This window comes from Leuresthes tenuis, unplaced genomic scaffold, assembly GCF_036924035.1.
Source record: "Leuresthes tenuis unplaced genomic scaffold, fLeuTen1.0.hap1 SCAF_2, whole genome shotgun sequence".
NCBI classification, from domain to species: Eukaryota; Metazoa; Chordata; class Actinopteri; order Atheriniformes; family Atherinopsidae; genus Leuresthes; species Leuresthes tenuis.
Genome location: NW_027325356.1, coordinates 22,669,126 through 22,687,184, shown reverse-complemented (window position 1 = coordinate 22,687,184; position 18,059 = coordinate 22,669,126). Strand labels below are relative to the sequence as shown.

General features: G+C 39.3%; 1 protein-coding gene across 1 annotated transcript; it reads right to left on the bottom strand.

Annotated features, from left to right (window-relative positions):
• Positions 1 to 1,628: 1,628 nt before the first annotated feature.
• slc17a6b (solute carrier family 17 member 6b) lies at positions 1,629 to 15,888 on the bottom strand. Its single transcript, XM_072380703.1, has 12 exons — positions 15,158 to 15,888; positions 13,476 to 13,731; positions 12,563 to 12,681; positions 10,674 to 10,788; positions 9,518 to 9,605; positions 9,325 to 9,411; positions 8,780 to 8,922; positions 8,426 to 8,575; positions 7,878 to 8,010; positions 7,419 to 7,529; positions 6,527 to 6,654; positions 1,629 to 4,855 (listed from the first exon to the last, which is right to left on the bottom strand). Exons 1-12 carry the CDS (start codon positions 15,229 to 15,231, stop codon positions 4,514 to 4,516), a joined length of 1,746 nt encoding a protein of 581 aa, XP_072236804.1. The 5' UTR covers positions 15,232 to 15,888; the 3' UTR covers positions 1,629 to 4,513.
• Positions 15,889 to 18,059: the final 2,171 nt, after the last annotated feature.

Below are 18,059 nucleotides of genomic sequence, written 5' to 3'. Positions count from 1 at the left end.
AATGACTAAACATCAGAGTATTTTCTCTGAAAGAAAAGGAGCAGATAATTCCTATGCAGAGCAAGAGAAAGTTCACCCTCCTCTATCTGTTACTGTTGTCTCTCTCCTCTCTGTAATTCTATGAGCTCTTCTTCTGTATAATCTGGCTGACATAAGTAGGGATCGTCATCAAATACAGAAGCTGAAAAGTTCAGCTTCAGTTCAATTACACCAGCATTTCTTCTTCACATGAGTTTATTGCCAAAGTGAATGGTCAGGTCTGATTAGAATCAGAGTGACCTTTCATTCATCACGTAACACCGTTCTTCTGCAAATAATACAGACACTTTAGGTGTAGGCACAACTGAGAACAAAATAAGTGAAACTTAAAGAAAAAGGTCTCTCTCTTCCATGTTGTTGTGAAACATAGATCAGTACCTGAAGCCATTAGTTACAAATATTTGCCTTTGCTGTGGGGTTTTTTGTACATACATTTAAAATACAGTGACTATCTATAGTATTCAAAGGTCAAATCTAATCCCAACATCAATTTTGGCTATTGATGAATGTTACACTGATCATGTTCAGTCTTACATCATCTTACAGAAGACTGAAGTGTTTAGACAAAAGGGAATGTCTTGTCCTTTTTTTGGATTCATTACGAAAAATGTCTAATGTCATCATGCCAATGACACATTCACTGGGAAGAAATATCTGTATATCTGTATATCTGTATTCAGGCTTTTGCTGCATCATCTTTGATGACCATCCACCAGGACTGAAGATTTGTGGGTGAACGTAGGAGTCGAAATAACATCTTCAAATAGCTCAATAAGTGTTCCTCCTCCCTCTCATCTCCATTAAGGGGTTAGAACAGTCAATAGGTCCATCTGAACTCTTGGGACAGACCCTATTGATTTCACTGAGGGGGAAGGAGGACAGCCATTAACTGTGCACTTCCTGTGGCCTTGGTGGAACAGCTCAAATGAATTTAGCTAAAATCCTCACTGTAAGGATATTACTACCTGATTTTCTTAAAAACAAATTGATGCTTCTTATATATATTCATGTCTTTATTTTGATTGTTTTGTTGTGTCTACACTGACACAAAGCAATGGAAAAGCTGTGGGTATGATATCAGACGTGCGCTTTACTTTTTCGTCTTTTTTGTCACCGATAATGAAAAAATAATGGTCTAATGTCTTTTTTTTCCACAGGTAGTTCAATTTGGCTAATTGTTGCTCCTGATGTTAATGCAGTTAATGCAATTTGAACCCCTTTTAATGATTTGTGGTTTTCTGTAACCCCTCTTGGTACTGAAATATTTAATGGAGCATTTCGCAGCCCCCAGGAAAAGTGGAGATTCGAATAAAGAGTGAATTTTTGGACTTGTAGGCATCAGGTGGCTGAAACATAAGACCAAAATTAACAATAATGTTGCTCCATGAATGGGAGGCACTTTGCAAACAAGTTTGCACTATCAAAATGTGTCAAACACAAGATTTAAGTACATATTACAAAGTGTCTGCTGTACTTACTATATGCTCTATACTATATATATATATATATATATATATATATATACTATATATTGTCTGACTTTTTGCATGTCTGTACATGTCAGCACAAATACTCAGAACAAACACAGATTTGTTTACTTTTTTATATCAAAAAAGGATATAGAGTATTTCATTTTGACATCAACAAACCTCTCAACTTACACAGCAACAGAAGCCATAGAATCACACTTTAACTTCAGAGGCACAAAAACAGGAAACTTCTGACTACTTCAGGTTGCACATTTGTCATTTTTCAAATCGCACGTTTAGATTTCCTCCGAAATGGTAATGAATATTGTGACAGTGAAAGGCTGTACAGGGGAGGGAGGGGGTACATGTGGTTAAGTAGAGCAACGGAGGGGGGGGGGGTCCAGCCACTGAATCAAAGATACAAAGACAACTAAATGCAGAAGAAGGAGAGACAAAGAGATAAATAACAACACACAGTCAGTGCGGACCACACCAAAACAAAAACAGAAACATAAAGAAGAGCAACCACCTGTCAGGCGGAGCTCTTTTATCATTCTCATCTGGTGAGCAGCCCTGTCACAAACTCCTGACTTTTCTTGTTGTCAAAGATGTTTGTGTTGGACTCTATTACTATATTTTATACATATACGTTTTTTTTCTTTACGAGTGTTTATTTTCTACATTTGTCATCACAAGAACACGACTTTTAAACAAATGCATAAAAAACAGTAACCTAATGACTGTTCATGAAGTTTGACCAAAACTGTTACTATGGATTTATTGCTTTGTACACTGAGAAATGTTTAGTGCCACCCACACAGCTCTGGTTCTTCTTGTTGGGAACCTCGCTGCTGATGGTCTTTACTACCTTGAAATATTGGACTTCTGGCTAAAGACCAGCGTTGCTTTTCACCTTTGGTTAATTGTGCAAAGAAATTTAAGCATCAGTAACAGTTTCTGAGACGAAGACGTAAAAGTTTGAAAGAAAGGTTAAAAAAAGAACATACTACAAATTTCACTTTGTTCCATGCATAAATACACATCCACACACATCTACACTGTGAAGTGCTGACATGAGGTCTCAACAGAAAAGTGACAAGATAAATAAAACTGGCCCCCTTCAGACCTTGTCAGTGTAAATGCACAATGAAGACAAAGCATGTTGGTGGGTTGTGTGTCCATTTTAGGCAGGAGAAAATACATTCATCTCCAGATAAAGGCAGATTGTTTCAGTTTACAGTTAACTCCCACTCTAAAGTGGAAACCACAAACAGGTTTGTTAGAATTGCCCACATTAGAGATCGCCTCTTCTGCTGTGTCTTCTCTGTAACTATAAATAAAAATCTCTTCTTTTGGTGAACTTTATGCAACATATGGCTATATGTAAACAAATATCGAATACTTAATTGGGAATGTTCACAACTTCTTTAATGATATTTCACTTTTTTAACTAACTCTCTTTCATTTTCAAAAGCTCAGAAGACACATTTTCTCAGTCTGGTTTGAAATTGGCAGCTTACAGATGGGAAAAGCTGAAATAAAGCACTTCAGTGAACAGTGGATTGTTTTGTCACTCAGATCTGTCAGTCAAATCTGTTTAAGCAGCATGACCTCATGAAGTGCTTTATGTTGAGTGTCATTAAAACACTTTTTTTTACAGTAAGTCATTTTCAGTAAGTGTTGTTGACAGATTACACTCTGCCTTGAGCTTTTACACTAACCCCATTAAACATTCTACTGTAAAATGACTCAAATGCATTAAAATGTTAACTGAAATATACATATTGTGCATCCTACGTATGATCAGTGCTGTGAGATCACATGAAATTAAACCACAAGATCCAAACGATGCAGATTAGCTGAGTGTGAAGTCTTTGATGTTCCAGAGAAATGTTTCACTTTCAGGTGTTCACTGAAATTTTGACACTTCCCTTTGATTGTGTAAAAGTCTTCTTTACTCTGTTGGAATTATTCTTTCTTTTCTTCTCATTAAACAATATTAGGTTTGCGGCTCTATAATAGAAGGACTCACATACTGATTTTGGTTAATCTCCACAGTTTTTGCATTGCACATGCTCTTTTTAAGGCAATGTATGACCATAAACATTGCTGTCTATGTCTAAATTTAATTGTATAGATATTTGCTCTGTATATTTCTGTTATATATGTTTCATCTAAGAACCCACTGTAGCAAATAGACTGTGGTAGCTTTACAGTACTGTAGACCCTAATAAGAGGAACGCACTACACTGTGAAATGTGATGGGTAGCAAATAAAATCCCAACTGCAGATGTGCTTAGTTATTAAAAAGGAATAAATTATTAAAAACATCTGCTAGACATTTCTATGTAACGCTTCTCTACGCGTGTGTAACCGAATGATCATCACAAGTCAATGTGCCACTTGTCAAATCTCTACACTAGGTCACATATATGCTCAGGACTTTACACGAACACACAGAAGCCGGTGACAAGAAAACAAAAATAATCATATTGTGCATTGAAAGGACACACTAGCGTGAGTGCATTCAAGAGAGATAAAACCTATAACAACAGAGTGTCTAGTTTCTGTTTACTGTGCTGCGCAGTGACATATTTATACGCTGAAATAGCTGGCTCGTGGGACGTTGTACTGTAGCAGTAAAACTGACAGACGAGGGGTCAATTCTGACTCAGCTTCTACAGGGTTCAGTTTGGACTGGACGCCTCTGCTGATGGGATGAAAATGTTCACGTTTACACACAACTGCACTCCAAATAAATATATCTATTTCAATATGCATAATAGTACATTTACAGACTGCCAATTTGATATGTGCTACACCTCTATTCATCAAATATCTTTAATTTTCTAAATATGTTTTACATTTAGTTGATAACTTTTTAGATTTTTTTCTTTTTAATTTGTGCAAACAATACGACAATGGAGTGTAGCTTTTCTTGTTTCTCGTTTGTTCTTAGGACTAAAACTGACGCACACTTGTGTGCCAGTGACTGTGTGTTTGGTCTAAGAGTATCCCTCATCCTGCCTGTATCCGTAGCCTCCTCCCTGTGCTTCTTCCTGGACATATTCCTCCGTCTTCTCCCAGTTGGCAGCCCAGCCTCCGTTCACCTGTGTGGTTGCACCGTATGTTTTAGCCGGACCTCCAAAAGCACCGTAACTCTGAGTGATGTCGCCAGTCTCTTCTGCCAGCTCGTCTTCATCGATGAAGCCACATTTTTCCTCGCTGGTCAGTTCTGGGTCGGCCCACGGCTGCTTTTCCCCTGATGCAAAGAGCCCGTAGAAGATCACACCCCCGTAATGCACCATAGAGGCGATCAGGAACACATACTGCCACTCCTCTCGAGTCTGAAGAGGGAAGAGAAAAACTCATATCTCATCCTCTATGCTTCTGTGTTGCCATGAATGATCTGAAGAAAACACAAACTACTGGCTATGTGCTGTAGACAATGCTGTGTAAAAACTTTAATTTTTATCAATTATTATTTTTAAAATTTTATTAGAAAACTATTATGACCTGAATATTAGACAATTATATGTTATGTGAATCGGTATTATTTCAACCTATTCAAGAGCTACAGTCACAGAAAACATGATTTAGATATTGAAAAAAGAAATAATATAGAGTACAGTTAATGGAAGTCATTTACATTAGGGACTACAGATCATATTGACCCATAATTCAAGATCTGAAGAAATACTTTTTCCTATTTTTATGTTTCCATGATCCAAGTGTCTGCCATATAATATCACAGTATGATGTAATTCACTTGTTTTAATGAAAAATCTTATTAGTCACAAACATTTTTATGATATCCGCATAGTTATCTACATAACTGATTTCACTAATATTCAAGAAAAGTGAAGCAATAACCAGTAGTTGAATGGGGGTCAAGTTTAAATGAGAATAATGAACTAAAGAATTAGAGTGATAAACTGTTTAAAACCTGGACATAGACTCTGGGTTTGAGAAGTACAGCCAATAACAATGTGTTTTGAAACTGCATTCTTTCTATTGGTCTACTGGGGGGCGACCCCACTAGTTTCAAAAGAAGAGCAAAGTATGTGGAAATGTATTAGAAAATCATTCTACTTCTCCCTTAAAGCATGACCTCTATATTGCACTGATGAGTGTATGGTCTTAGTCACACGTTTGAAGTATTCATCAACACACAATGATGTTAATTTTTATGAGATAAGGTCTTACTGGAGTAAAACAGACAATAAATCAGAGCTTTACGAGGTGTAATTGTCTGGTCACAACAATTTGACCAAGTGTAGTGCCTGTGTGTTCTCAGTCAGATCCGTTTGGTCCTCTCCAGTTCAGATGCCAAACTCAAAGCTCAAAAATGATTGTCTACTAACCAATGTCCCCGTGGCCCGGCCTATGCCTTTCAAGAAGTATTTGATGAGACCTCCTGGGTGCAATTTACTGTGAGGCAAGACACTACAAGCAAGACTACTGTGCTTTCATTTAAAAGTTTTTGTGCTTTTTTTTCATTCCATAAGATGTTGTAATTATGAGGAAGAAAACATTTAAAATACACATTTCCATGTTTAACGCATTTTGTCTACGGGGGATTTGAGCATATATATAATAAGATTGTGCATTTTTGCATATCCGAGCATATGTTTTCATAGAATAAAATTGTCTTTATGTGAGGAATCCACTAGTGGCGTTTCATGATGATACGTTTGAGCTGATATCATCATTGATGAATATCATCATTGGTACGTTTGAGCTGATATCTGTTTTCTCAGATTTTAGGGATCTCAACTTGAACAGCACTTCACGGCACCAAAAATTCTTATTTTAAATCTAAATTCAACAGATCTTTACAAAGGAGATAATTTAAAGTTTGTCATAATTTTGCTTTTTTTATGCCTGCCTGTTGACAATATTTTCACATTTAAAGATTTATTTCTGGAAACATATTCAGGCCTCCTTCAGGACTTTTTGCATGCACAAGAAAACTGAGGTTCTTGAACATGTTCGCTGTTTGGTGTTGGAGGCATTACCTTGTTCTTTGTCATAGCACCAACAATGAGAGGGCACACCATCCCAGATAGGGTACCAACACCATTAGAGATACCCATTAGGATGCTGGCATAACGAGGAGCAATATCCAGGTGGTTGACGTTAAAGCCTGGCGGAGCAAGTGAAACATGAAATGAACAGGGTGCTGAGATATTTTACCTTTTTGAGAAAGTAGTCCAGTAAGCCAGATTCACCAGCTAAATCTAGGGAGACTGTGTGTCAAGTAAAACAGCAACAGATGCAGGGCACAGCTGTAGATAAAAGCAGCGCAAATTGTGACCATCTTGTTGTAGAAATAGGAATCAAGTCTCAACACATCCTCCTCCTCCCCCACTCAGACTGCCTGAATGACTAAGTGTCCTCATGAGCGGCTGCACACTGCCTTGCCTGTTGTATCCCCAGAGACAGCGAGCTCTGAATTATTAAACACTCCAGGAGAAAGCTTGAAAGCACCAGGCAAGAAACTGATTTTGCATACAGTCACAGACCTCCGCATACTCTGAAACTGAGCTTAAACATGATGAGATCTGCTGAATGACTGGATTTAAAAAAAGCTGAGAATTTCAGGTGAAAGGTCAGCACAATTTGCAGTCAGACGTCTAAAGAAAAGTCTTACTCAGCCAAACCTCTTGGCTCACAAGTTCTGGCAGAGCTTTCAAATGATGCCAAGAAACAGGAAGGTAACACCAACAGATACTTCCCATTACTTCCTGAACATTTGCTGACTTGTAAGTCTTCTCTTAGAAGCCACAAATCAACCATTAAATATGTAAAACTGCAGGATAACAGTGATTGTTTCATTTATAGTCCATAATATCATTATTTGTATTCAAAGTTGTAATGTTCCAGATTAATTAAAAACGTGTTACTAACCTGATATAGCAAATCCACTGAAGCCCACTGCCAGCACGAGGAAGGAGATCGCCACCCCTTTGCTATGGGAATATCCAACCACCAACAGCAAAGTGGCCTCCATGCCAAATCCTAGCAGAGAGACAGCCGGTCACACACACACACACACAAAAGCCCAAGGGTCGCTGGTCATTGTGGTGCCAATTGAATTGAGCGTGATACATGATCTGCACTCAATTACATAAGTGACAGATTTTAAATCAATGCACAGTCCCAAACAATGAGTCAACTTGTAAACTGAAGCGTTGAACAAATAGATTTTTACAAAAACATAAACGTAATTTTTCAGACCTATCTATTGGTGAAGAGCAGCCAGAAAAAACAACAACGACATGGATCGGACACTGTGAAAGTAACACCCTGTAGCTGTGCAGAGAGAGGTGTGGAAATTTGAACTCATCCTCAGTTCAGATTTCTCACCTCCACAGTTCATGATTTTCCTGACAGTGGTGGTTGTCAGAATGTTTTTGCTGCGCAGGTGGTCGGCCAGCTGGCCGCCAATGGGCACAATGATGGTCATCACCAAGTGGGGGAGGGCAGACAGTATGCCGACCTGCAACCACATATAGAAAATCAACCGAATGAAATGCCACCTGAGTATATTGTTGCCAAGTTCATGTTTTTTCTTCTATATGATGGGGTTCTTTGAAATATGTGATTGAGAGTTGAGAGCTCATGTCAGGGGTGCAATTTGTGTTCTTTTGTGGGAATGTTTCAGGTAACTATGCAGTTTACAGTATACAATGCAGTTTATTTTTGTCAAAATACCTAAAAACAAGTCTTACACATGAGACTTGATTTGACGTTTTTTATGCAATTAGTCAGTTCTTTAGGAAAGGCCAGTGGCCACCAGTTGCACCAACATTGTTTTTCACAGTGTATCAGTCCAACAGGGAAAGTGTCACATGCTTAGCTTTAAAACATCTGTTTCTAAAGCACCAGAGGTGTGACTAATGCTGCTGGCTCACCTTGCTTATCTCAAAGCCAAACACTTCTTCAAAATATGCAGGCTGGCTGATGAGCAGCAGATAAAATGTCCAGCTCCTGCAGAAGTTTGCCACAATGATTGCATAGACGGGCATGGATGTGAAGAACTTCCTCCAGGGGGTCTTGTATTTCTGGAATAGATATAAATGTTTATTTGTATGCAGAGATACATTTGTGGGATGCATTGCATATTTGATATTATCTCTCTGATGTAAGAGAGAAGATGGTGGCATTGTGTTGGTGTTTGTAAAGCTGTTTTCATGAGAAAGGGTGAACAAAAAATAATACTAGGTGGACTACTGCATTATCTTGTTATCTGGAAGTTTCCCTCTCACCTCTGAAGGACCTGATAACTTGACACTCTCTCCAATGCTTTCTTCAATGTAGCAGCGTTCCTCGTCGGTGATTGTCGGATGTTCAGCAGGGCTCTCATAAGACACAAGAATCCAGAACATATACCAGAAGATGCCAAAGCATCCTGCATATTACAAAAAGAAAACATGTCAAATCTTTTTAATTACACACAAAATGTTGCAGCAAATGTGACCTCAGTAAGCGTGCAGTGAAAATTTCAGACAAAACGCCCGAGAGGACAAATCCCAGACAGTAAAGCCAACTGTATCCAGTCTAGAGGGAAAAATGGGTGGGGTGGGTATTTATTGACTCACCAAAACAACGGGGGAGGAAATCAATACACAGTCTGCCTGGATAAATCCATTTGACTTTCACTGGACTCTCTAGGTGTCAAACTCTTAAGGTTTAACTAAGCTTTGAAACACCTACACATATATGGTACCCATACAAATATTCTTCATACATAATTTCCCATTACCTTGTGTTACATACACACCACATGGAGGCTCTCATAACTCAGACTTACCATACACGTAGAACACTGAGGACCATCCTGAATACTGGACCAGGATCCCAGCCAGAGGCATCGCTATCACAGCACCAGCATAAGAACCTGACAGACAACACGACAACACGAGGGAGATTAGACATGCAACATGCATTATCTCGGTAGCCATTTTCTATAAGCTGGTTGGAGACGTTATAAGAGAAACATTTACCACAGAACGAGAGGGTGGCCAGACGACTCCTCTCCAGTGGCGGAGCCCATTTACTCCAGATGCCGTGACAGGCAGGATAGGTCACCCCCTACATCCACGAAACAGAAGAAAGTCTGTATCAGAAAAAACTCTTTGTTTTGGAAGTTTATGCTTTTAATTAGAGGCCTAAGCTCAACTACAGGGCATATCCATGCATCGGTTTGCACTCATTTTTGCACAGTTTGGACACTGCTGTTGCAGTATGTGAGGCTTTCGACTATCATGCTTCACTTTTAATTTGTATTTCAGTACCTTTTGAGATCTGGATTCACTCACAACCCATCTGGAATATGCTTCCGGGAATAAATTTAAGCAAACACACATCTTAAACAATAACAAACAAAAATGAACATTTTCACCCTTGTAATTGCCATGAACAAATTGAATACCTGATAAGCTGTTCATGGAGCAAAGCAGACGTGCAGATATTAAATGTTAATTTATACAGATTGTACTAATTAACATTTGATGTAGAATCCAATTGACATGTTTCTTACAGCAGCAGGACAGTATGGTGATGTTGGATAAAATAAATCATTTTCAACCCGTTGGCCTAAATAATTATTGTCTTATGAAATATATTTTTACATCCCAAAATGTTATTAAATGTTTATGCAAGCATTGCATTGGCCTAGACTCACCTCATACGTTAGAACTCTAGAATCAGCTTTGACCTAATCAACATGCCATGACTATTACACAGCTGTCTTATTTTTGGGTGTTGCATTTCATTGTGAAACCGCAGTATTGACATAAGTTATTTTGCTTCTCATCCATTTGTACAGGATCACTCTGCTGTTGTGTATCCAGGATACAAAGCATGACAGTAAAAAAAAATTGCTTGATTGTCCTCCAAAAACAAACTGTAGTAGATTGGATCAATACAGCCCATCTCACATTTCCTCCGGCTGAATGTACAGTGCATGCCACAGTTTTTCCTTTGTTTTCTGTTGGAGGAAAATTTGTGTGATGCTTAGACCTTCATGCTACAATATTGCCAAGAACCACTTCTGTGCTGATTTCTATTCATGAATATATTACACATTTTACACACTGTTATTTTTAATCAGAAGGGAGGACGTTTCAAACACTGAAATGCACATTTGGATGCTCTTACCTCCACCAGTCCTTGTAATATCCGAACAAAAATGACACACCCATAGTGGACTCTGGCAGCCGAGGGAATGAACATGTTGAGAGTCGAGGTGAGGACAATGGCTGCACCAAATACCCTGAAAATATCATAATAATGCGTTTTAGTTAATTCAAATTTAGTTATTTGCCAGTGGTGACAAAAATCACTGCTCTGATATACCACATTAGGTGAGAACACTTTTTATTTGTCTTTTGGAGGGTTGTGGTGAGGTTTCTAAAATATTTAAATACAGATATTGGCCTTAGGGAGTACGGGAAATGTTCTTTTAAATTTGTATCAATGCTATTTCGAAAGGGAAAAAAATCTGTCACGTTTAGATCCCCTCTTGTGAAATCACTCCCTCTGAGATGAGCACGTACCGACGCAGTGCTTGTGTGTCCTAGGATACCATTGGCCCTGCAACGCACGCGCTTCTTTGTCGTCACAGAAAGAAATATTTCAAGCTGCAACGCCTATTAACAGTCACCTCTGTACGTCTGTGTCGCTTAGCAACCGTTCTCACTTGCGTGCTGCTCAAGAAATTTGTTTTTCATTAAGAGTGTAATGAAAGTTTTAAAATGACACTACGATTCATGTGTCATTATCTGTGCAACATTTGCGTCTTCTAGCTGTTTGAATCTGAATTACTAATTATCTAAGGGGGGGACAAAATCCATATAGCCAGCTCTGTCTGGCAGTTATTAAAAATAGCCTCGCTGGTTTGCAGAGGAAGCTATAGAAACGGAGGTTTCCTGTTTTTTTAATGATCTTTTTTAATTAATTTGAAAAGAGAGGAAAAAACGTAAAAATACTAGGAACCTGTTTACATATTTATGTTGATATCTATTTTGGAGGAAGGGAGAAGCCGAGCATGTGAGCCAAGGCCATAAACACCGAGCCATTTCTCAATTCTGGCACTTCCTCCCAGCCCTCTCATCTGCGCGTGGGGGGCAAGCCCTAATCCGGTGGAGACTACTGTTGGGCACGAGACCAGATGATTCGATTACACCCTCGTGTCAATCAACATAGATGAGGTACACACAGACTGGCCGCAGGAAAATATATTTAAAGATATAAAGGCTTACAATGACAAACGGGTTTTAGCAGGCAAATTAATAACTGTTCGCCCCTTTGGATGCTGTTTTTTAAACTACATTATCATTAGATTAGTCTTCTGTTTAGCTTTAGATAAACATTTATTGTTAAAGTGTTGGCAGGCTAATGATGAGGCCTCCGATATCGAGCTGTAGCGGGAGTTTTTCTTCTTAATGTTTTAATGGTAACCTACCAGTAGGCCTTAGGCTATATCAAAATTTAACGCTTGAAATGTGCACCGTCATATAAATATTGCAGCCAAGCGTCTGTAGTATAACGTAATTATAGAGACTGACGCACTGCCAGTGCTCATGAGAATTAAAGCCTTTGGCGACCAGACCGGGTCTGGTGTCCATGCCCCGAGACAGCGACAGATTAAACCAGTTCCCCCCAGGGAGCTCATTAACAGGTGGCAGAAAGCCCTGACACCGGGAGCGGCGGGCCTGCCAGCCCGCTAACCTCTCACTGTCTGCTGCTTTATGCACTTTCTGCTCATAGCTGTGAGCTGCTCATCCATTTCACAGTTCGGCTTTGTCCCGCTTCGTCTTGTGCTTCATTTTAATTTTTGTTCCCCAGTTGAATGCAGTGCAGACCCCATGTGCGCTTTTCCGTTTTTGAAAACAAAAACGAGGGAACTACAGAACGAGACTGGAAGAAGGGAGAGGAACACCGATTGCTGTCACGTCGTTTAATATGTGCCAACTATCATAAGAATCCTAATGCTTCATGAGCCAAATGCGGTGTATTTATGCAAACTGAGTGGGAGTGGCGCCTGCCTGTTCGCTGCCAGCCTGGAGGAAATGTATCCTCCCGGGATTTGTGTCACGATGTAGCCCCAGAAAAAAGATCCGTGAATCAGTCCCACCGTTTCTGGATCCCAGTTGAATTTGGCTTTCTGGTGGATAACATGGAAAATAAGAAGCAGCAACAGATGAATTAGAAAGGTGGCAGATTTGAGCCTAACATCATAAAATAAAGCCATTCTGTGAAGGACTTGAGCTTCCAGTAGAGCTGTTTGTTAAAGGCATAGAGACGTTTTGTTTCGATTAGCTTGCATTGATCTGATAAATAAAACATTCTACCTAATTAAAGTAAAGAATACATATCCAATAAGCTATAAGCTATACCTTATTTGGGAAATTTATATAATTTATATCTCATTATAACATATATGTGTCACTTCCCGGTCTATTTTTAATTTTTTTTTACTTAAAATGTCTCCATTTCAATAACATCAACAGATGAAGACAAATCAGTCAGCTTATGTGATATAAATACAAAATAGCCAGTGATACATATTTAACGTTAAGGCTTTTAGTATTTTACCATGTGCTGCTCAATTAAGACACATTAAAACAATGATTGCTTGATATAAACGAATACGACAATATCTACACTGTTTTAGGATTGTGAACATGGTCTAATACAGCCTGTCTGAATATTCTTAGGCACATCTTTCAACTTAAATGATGGGAGTCACTCAAGATTTTGGGGGGGCATTATTAGGCTTCAGTATGTGCTAAAATAAAATGTACAGGCCTTTTAATGTGGAAAATAATGTGGGTTTTTTGTGCGTCTCTTTTTTTCCTCCTTTTCTTGCTAAAAAATAATCTTGTGTCCTGAGGTATTCAGTTAGCCTTTTTTTTTTTTTTTAGTGTGCGTAAAAGTGCGCGTCTGCCATCGCCACACCTCTTTGATGATGATCTTGCCATTCTGGTGGATGGTGCTGTTGTTAACCATGCCCACTATGGCCACGCCCAAGTTACATCGGATACCGAAGGAGATGCAGAAGCCCAAACCGCTCATGATGGCGATGATGTAGCGGCGGGGCAAGCCGAAGCACTTGCAGTCGCAGAGCGGGGGTTTCTTGTCCGCGGCCTCCCGAGGCCGTCCATCCTCCGTCAGCTCGATCACATCCCCGGTTTTCTGCCTCCTCTCTATCACCCTGCAACAGTCAGGTGAGGAGTACACTATATAATAAGCCCCTTCCAAAATCAACATCATATGAGATTACCTAGAAAATAATATGAAGTATAATGCAACCCCCCTCCCCCCTCTTCAAATGAAGACCATTCTATTTCCATTCAGCATGACGGGGCTGGATGCTTTAGAGCCTTGATGAACTATGTGTCTTTCTGAGATTTCTTGTCATGTAGACAAAAGCCATTAATGCACGACTCAATGATTTACCATAAAAGATCTGGTAAGGCCTGTGGAGCTACTGTATTTTACAATAAAGAATATCTACCTCCGTCTTACTGAAGAGAGTCAGATCTTTGTGATTTAAACCAATAGATGAAAACAACAACAACAACAAAAATTCTCGAAATGAAACAATGTAACGATAAAGACAAAGTTTGGCCTGGAGAGCTGAAAACAGACCAACGTGTCCCTGACTGTACCGCATTGCAGCAGCCCGCTTACTTTCACACTCATTAGCATTCAGGGACTGAGCAGCAGCCTGCAGACAGCAGTCTGTGGGCTTTCCTCAAAGTCCTCTTTTTTTCTCTTTCTTCTTGCAGGAAAGACACGTCTATTCGAATGAGACGTCACCGTTTGTTCAAATCACCGAAGCAAAATGAAAACAAAAATCAAGCGTTTCAATTCAATGCAATTAACGTATGCAAAGTAAAAATCAAGTAAATCAGAGCGTGAATTGATCAAATGGTTGGTGTTGGTCTGACCTTCATTGAAATCAAAGGCCGAAAATACAGCAACTTTGCCTGATACTGAGCGAAAATCAAATATATACCTTAACAAATTTAAGGAATTATGTGCGGGCTGTGCCATTCATATACCCGAGACATAAAACATGAATTCACAAGGAAACAGGCATGTTCTAAAAAAAAAAGCCTTTATTTAACTGCACATAAAGAAACTTTGATAGTCTTTCTTCAATATCCAGGCCAAACAAGTCCGTGAAATGGCAACATGGATGTTTTGAATTCGATATGTAACACAAGCTGGAAGTGTGTCAGACATAATGTAAAATGCTTTAGAAATTGTGAATGAATCCCCCCTCACACCAAAAAAATCTACGCGCGGTCTGCACGTCCTGTGCAAGCTTGTCTGCCAATAAGATTCATGTACAGGCCCCTGCATCAGGATCCAGTGGCATCCAAATCCTTGCAAACGCCACACGGGTGCGCGCATATACACGCACATGTGATTGCATAATTTTGCTCTCACTTCTAGAGGCGTGACCAGAGACCATGTCAGTTTTAAACAGCTTTAAGTGGACTGTGGTCACACATTTATGTCTTGTTGAAAAAAGGAAAAGGGAAAAATCCACCTTGCAAATAATCACTATTTTTTTTTATCAGCAGATAATTGACCAAAAAAACAAAGAAAAAAACAAACTCAACCCTTACCTGTACATATGACCCAGGGTCTTCCCCGCAAATTCCTTGACTCCCGCCGTGGCTTTCGTTTTCATGGACTCCATATCCAGTTTCTGTATGTTGTCTTGCTTGTTTAGAATTACTCTACTGCCTCAGCGTCATGTTACAGCGCAGGATGGCCGACTGTAGCGACTACCAGGAAAGCAACAAATGAAGTTATAGAGAATCTGAGCCCAGGGAGGCGACGATCCAAAAGACGCGTCTAATCTTCCCTGCCGAGGTGAAAAAACGTAAAAGCGAAGAGACGTTTTCAAAAAGAAGGGGAATCAAACGAGCTGTGCGCCTTCATCCACCTCCAGCTAATCTCCTGCCTGGCGTACAGTAGCCGCGCCAAGTGCCATCACGACGAAAACGAGTGAAATTTAGAGCCAGCGTCGTAGAACAATCTGAGTTCGCAACGACAACAACAACAACAAAGAAAACACAATAGGAGCTAATACATCAGAGAATCTGAAAAGAAAACGTCAAAAGAACAGGAAGAAAAAGTAGGTGTTTGGAGTAGCTTCAATAAATCAAAGAGGGAGTGAGGCTGTATCGTGTCTCCTGTGGTGAGCGCAGGTTCATCTGACGTCGTGTTCAGCACCGAGGTCAGCGACAGCAGCTCCGCGTCCAACATCTGGCCAGCTGCTCAGCACAAATGAAGGCCAGAGTCAAAATACAGCATGCTGCTAACATACATACGAGTCTGTTTCTTATTGGTACTTTCATAAAACGTTGGAGTGTGGAGAAGGAAATGTCTTAATAGTTCAGCCCGTCGCTTGTTTTGCAGCCTAACTGATGTCAGACATAATGAGGTCGTCTCGAATAAGATTTATTTTGTGTTTTGATAACCTACTTGTGATCATGTGTAAAAAGAAAAAAATCAAGGACAGTAAACCCCTGAAATGAAGATACAGCTCTCCCGAGGGCGGTGCTATGGAAACCAAATGAGCTGGGGTGGACACCCCCCCCCCCCCCCCCCCCCCCCTCCTTCCAACAAGCTTCTCTCCCCAACGTAGGAATTCATCAATAATTTAAGCATCTTCCCTGCTCTCATCCCCCTGACAACCACATCTTCCCTTGGAAGAATGAACAAAATTCTGGAAGCATAATAATTATTCTCATTTTGTCTAATGGGATGTCAAGAATATGTTAGCTTGTATTGTCCAGATGAAATCTACAGTAGCCTCCATATGTAACAACAACCATAATAATAATGATAACAATAATGATAAAAATGATAATAATAATAAAAGCAATGCACTTTTAAGGCATAAGACAGGGAAGAAAAGGACTGGTGTTTTTCTTGTCATTTATGGGTATTGGCCGCCACCTGGTGGCTGTCAGCAAGTGTCTTACACATCATTTTTGTAACTTTCTTTCTTGGTTTTTGAAATTATTGTAAGATAATAACTATTTATTTGTATTCATATTAATTTCTCAAACAGTTTTCAGTTCCAACTCAAAATTATGTTTTTAATTGTAATATTTGAGCTCCAGTGTGCTGAAAAGTCTGTGTTCAATCTCACTCATTTCCTTTTTGAAGGGATAAAACTGTGCTGTGCTCATATGAATCTAAGTTTAAGAAAAACTAACCTTCAGGACTAGCTTGGAGGTGAGTCTCTGACTAATTAGAAAATTTTCTGTACACACAAACAGTGAAAACTGATTTTGTAGCAGGTGAAGAGTCATTGTGTCCTGCAGGTATCTAAATGAACAACATGTCTTGTTTGATATTGTTGTGTCCAGTCCAGTTTCCAACAAATCTGGGGTACAATATAAACAGAAACAGAATGCAATGCTTTTCAGTTTACTGAAATACAATATCCAATGTTGTAGTCATGACTGGACAATTGGTCACACTGTGACTCATATATATATTATATCTATTTACTTGATGTGAAATGTGGTCAGTAGTATTTGAACATCCTCAAATACACTAGTATTTTCTAATACTTGACATTAGTGAGTGAACATCAGTTAAAAAAATGCCCTAAATCTCATGTCTTAACCAAACAAACCCATCCAGTGAAGATAGTTCTAACTAATGATAAGCAGAAACCAGCATGCAATGTTACTTTCAGCACATTGCTGGATGTGATGCACTTAGTTGTGGGCATACTCAATGATGACTGAAATATAAGTGGGTGTACTCCATATACCTGCATGTGCTGACATACAGAGTGTTGAAACTACAGTCAGATATAAGACATGATGCTTATTTTGAATTTGATGCCAGCAACACACTTTAGAAAAGTAACAACAGGGGCAACAAAAGGCGGGTAACGAAAGAAGAAAACAGAAGTAATGGAGAAAAAAAACACCTGTTAACATCTTACAAGGGATCTCACTCAGTAACGCGATTAAGAGCATCCAAAATGGAGCTGAGTCTCACCAATCTGTGAAATACTGTGTAGCCAAATAATTGAACAGTTACTGTGTATGTTGAAACAAAAATGTGAACAATAACAACAATTGTTCATGATCTATGATACCAAGTGCTGTATAAGAGTGAATCATTTAGAGAAATCTCTTTATGCACAGAACAATGCTACATACTGACACTGAATAGATGTGATCTTCAGGCTGTCAAACAGGATTACTGAAAGCAGACGTGTCAGAAAAATGCTGCATGGACATATGAACACATCTGAAAACCGCTGTCAGTGAACACAGTTCATTGTGTGATCCATCAATGAGAGATAAAACTCCATCATGCAGAGACAAAACATATAAACAGGACTCTGAAACCCTGCCAACTTCCATGGACTCCTTTCGGATGGATTGAGTTGAAGTGGAAAACTTTACTTGCATTCTGATTAATTGATGTTCAAAACAATTGTTGTAAAGAGAGGGACCATCAGGCTTGCTATCAGCAAATGCTTCAAAAGTA

What these genes read in the sequence shown, in the direction of transcription:
- slc17a6b (XM_072380703.1), bottom strand. Translation starts at nt 15,231, where the DNA reads ATGGAGTCCATGAAAACGAAAGCCACGGCGGGAGTCAAGGAATTTGCG. An exon ending in TATTACAAGGACTGGTGGAG is followed by an intron (nt 9,606 to 10,673) that starts GTAAGAGCATCC and finishes TCGTGGATGTAG; the next exon opens with GGGGTGACCTATCCTGCCTG. An exon ending in CTCAGTGTTCTACGTGTATG is followed by an intron (nt 8,923 to 9,324) that starts GTAAGTCTGAGT and finishes TGTAATATGCAG; the next exon opens with GATGCTTTGGCATCTTCTGG.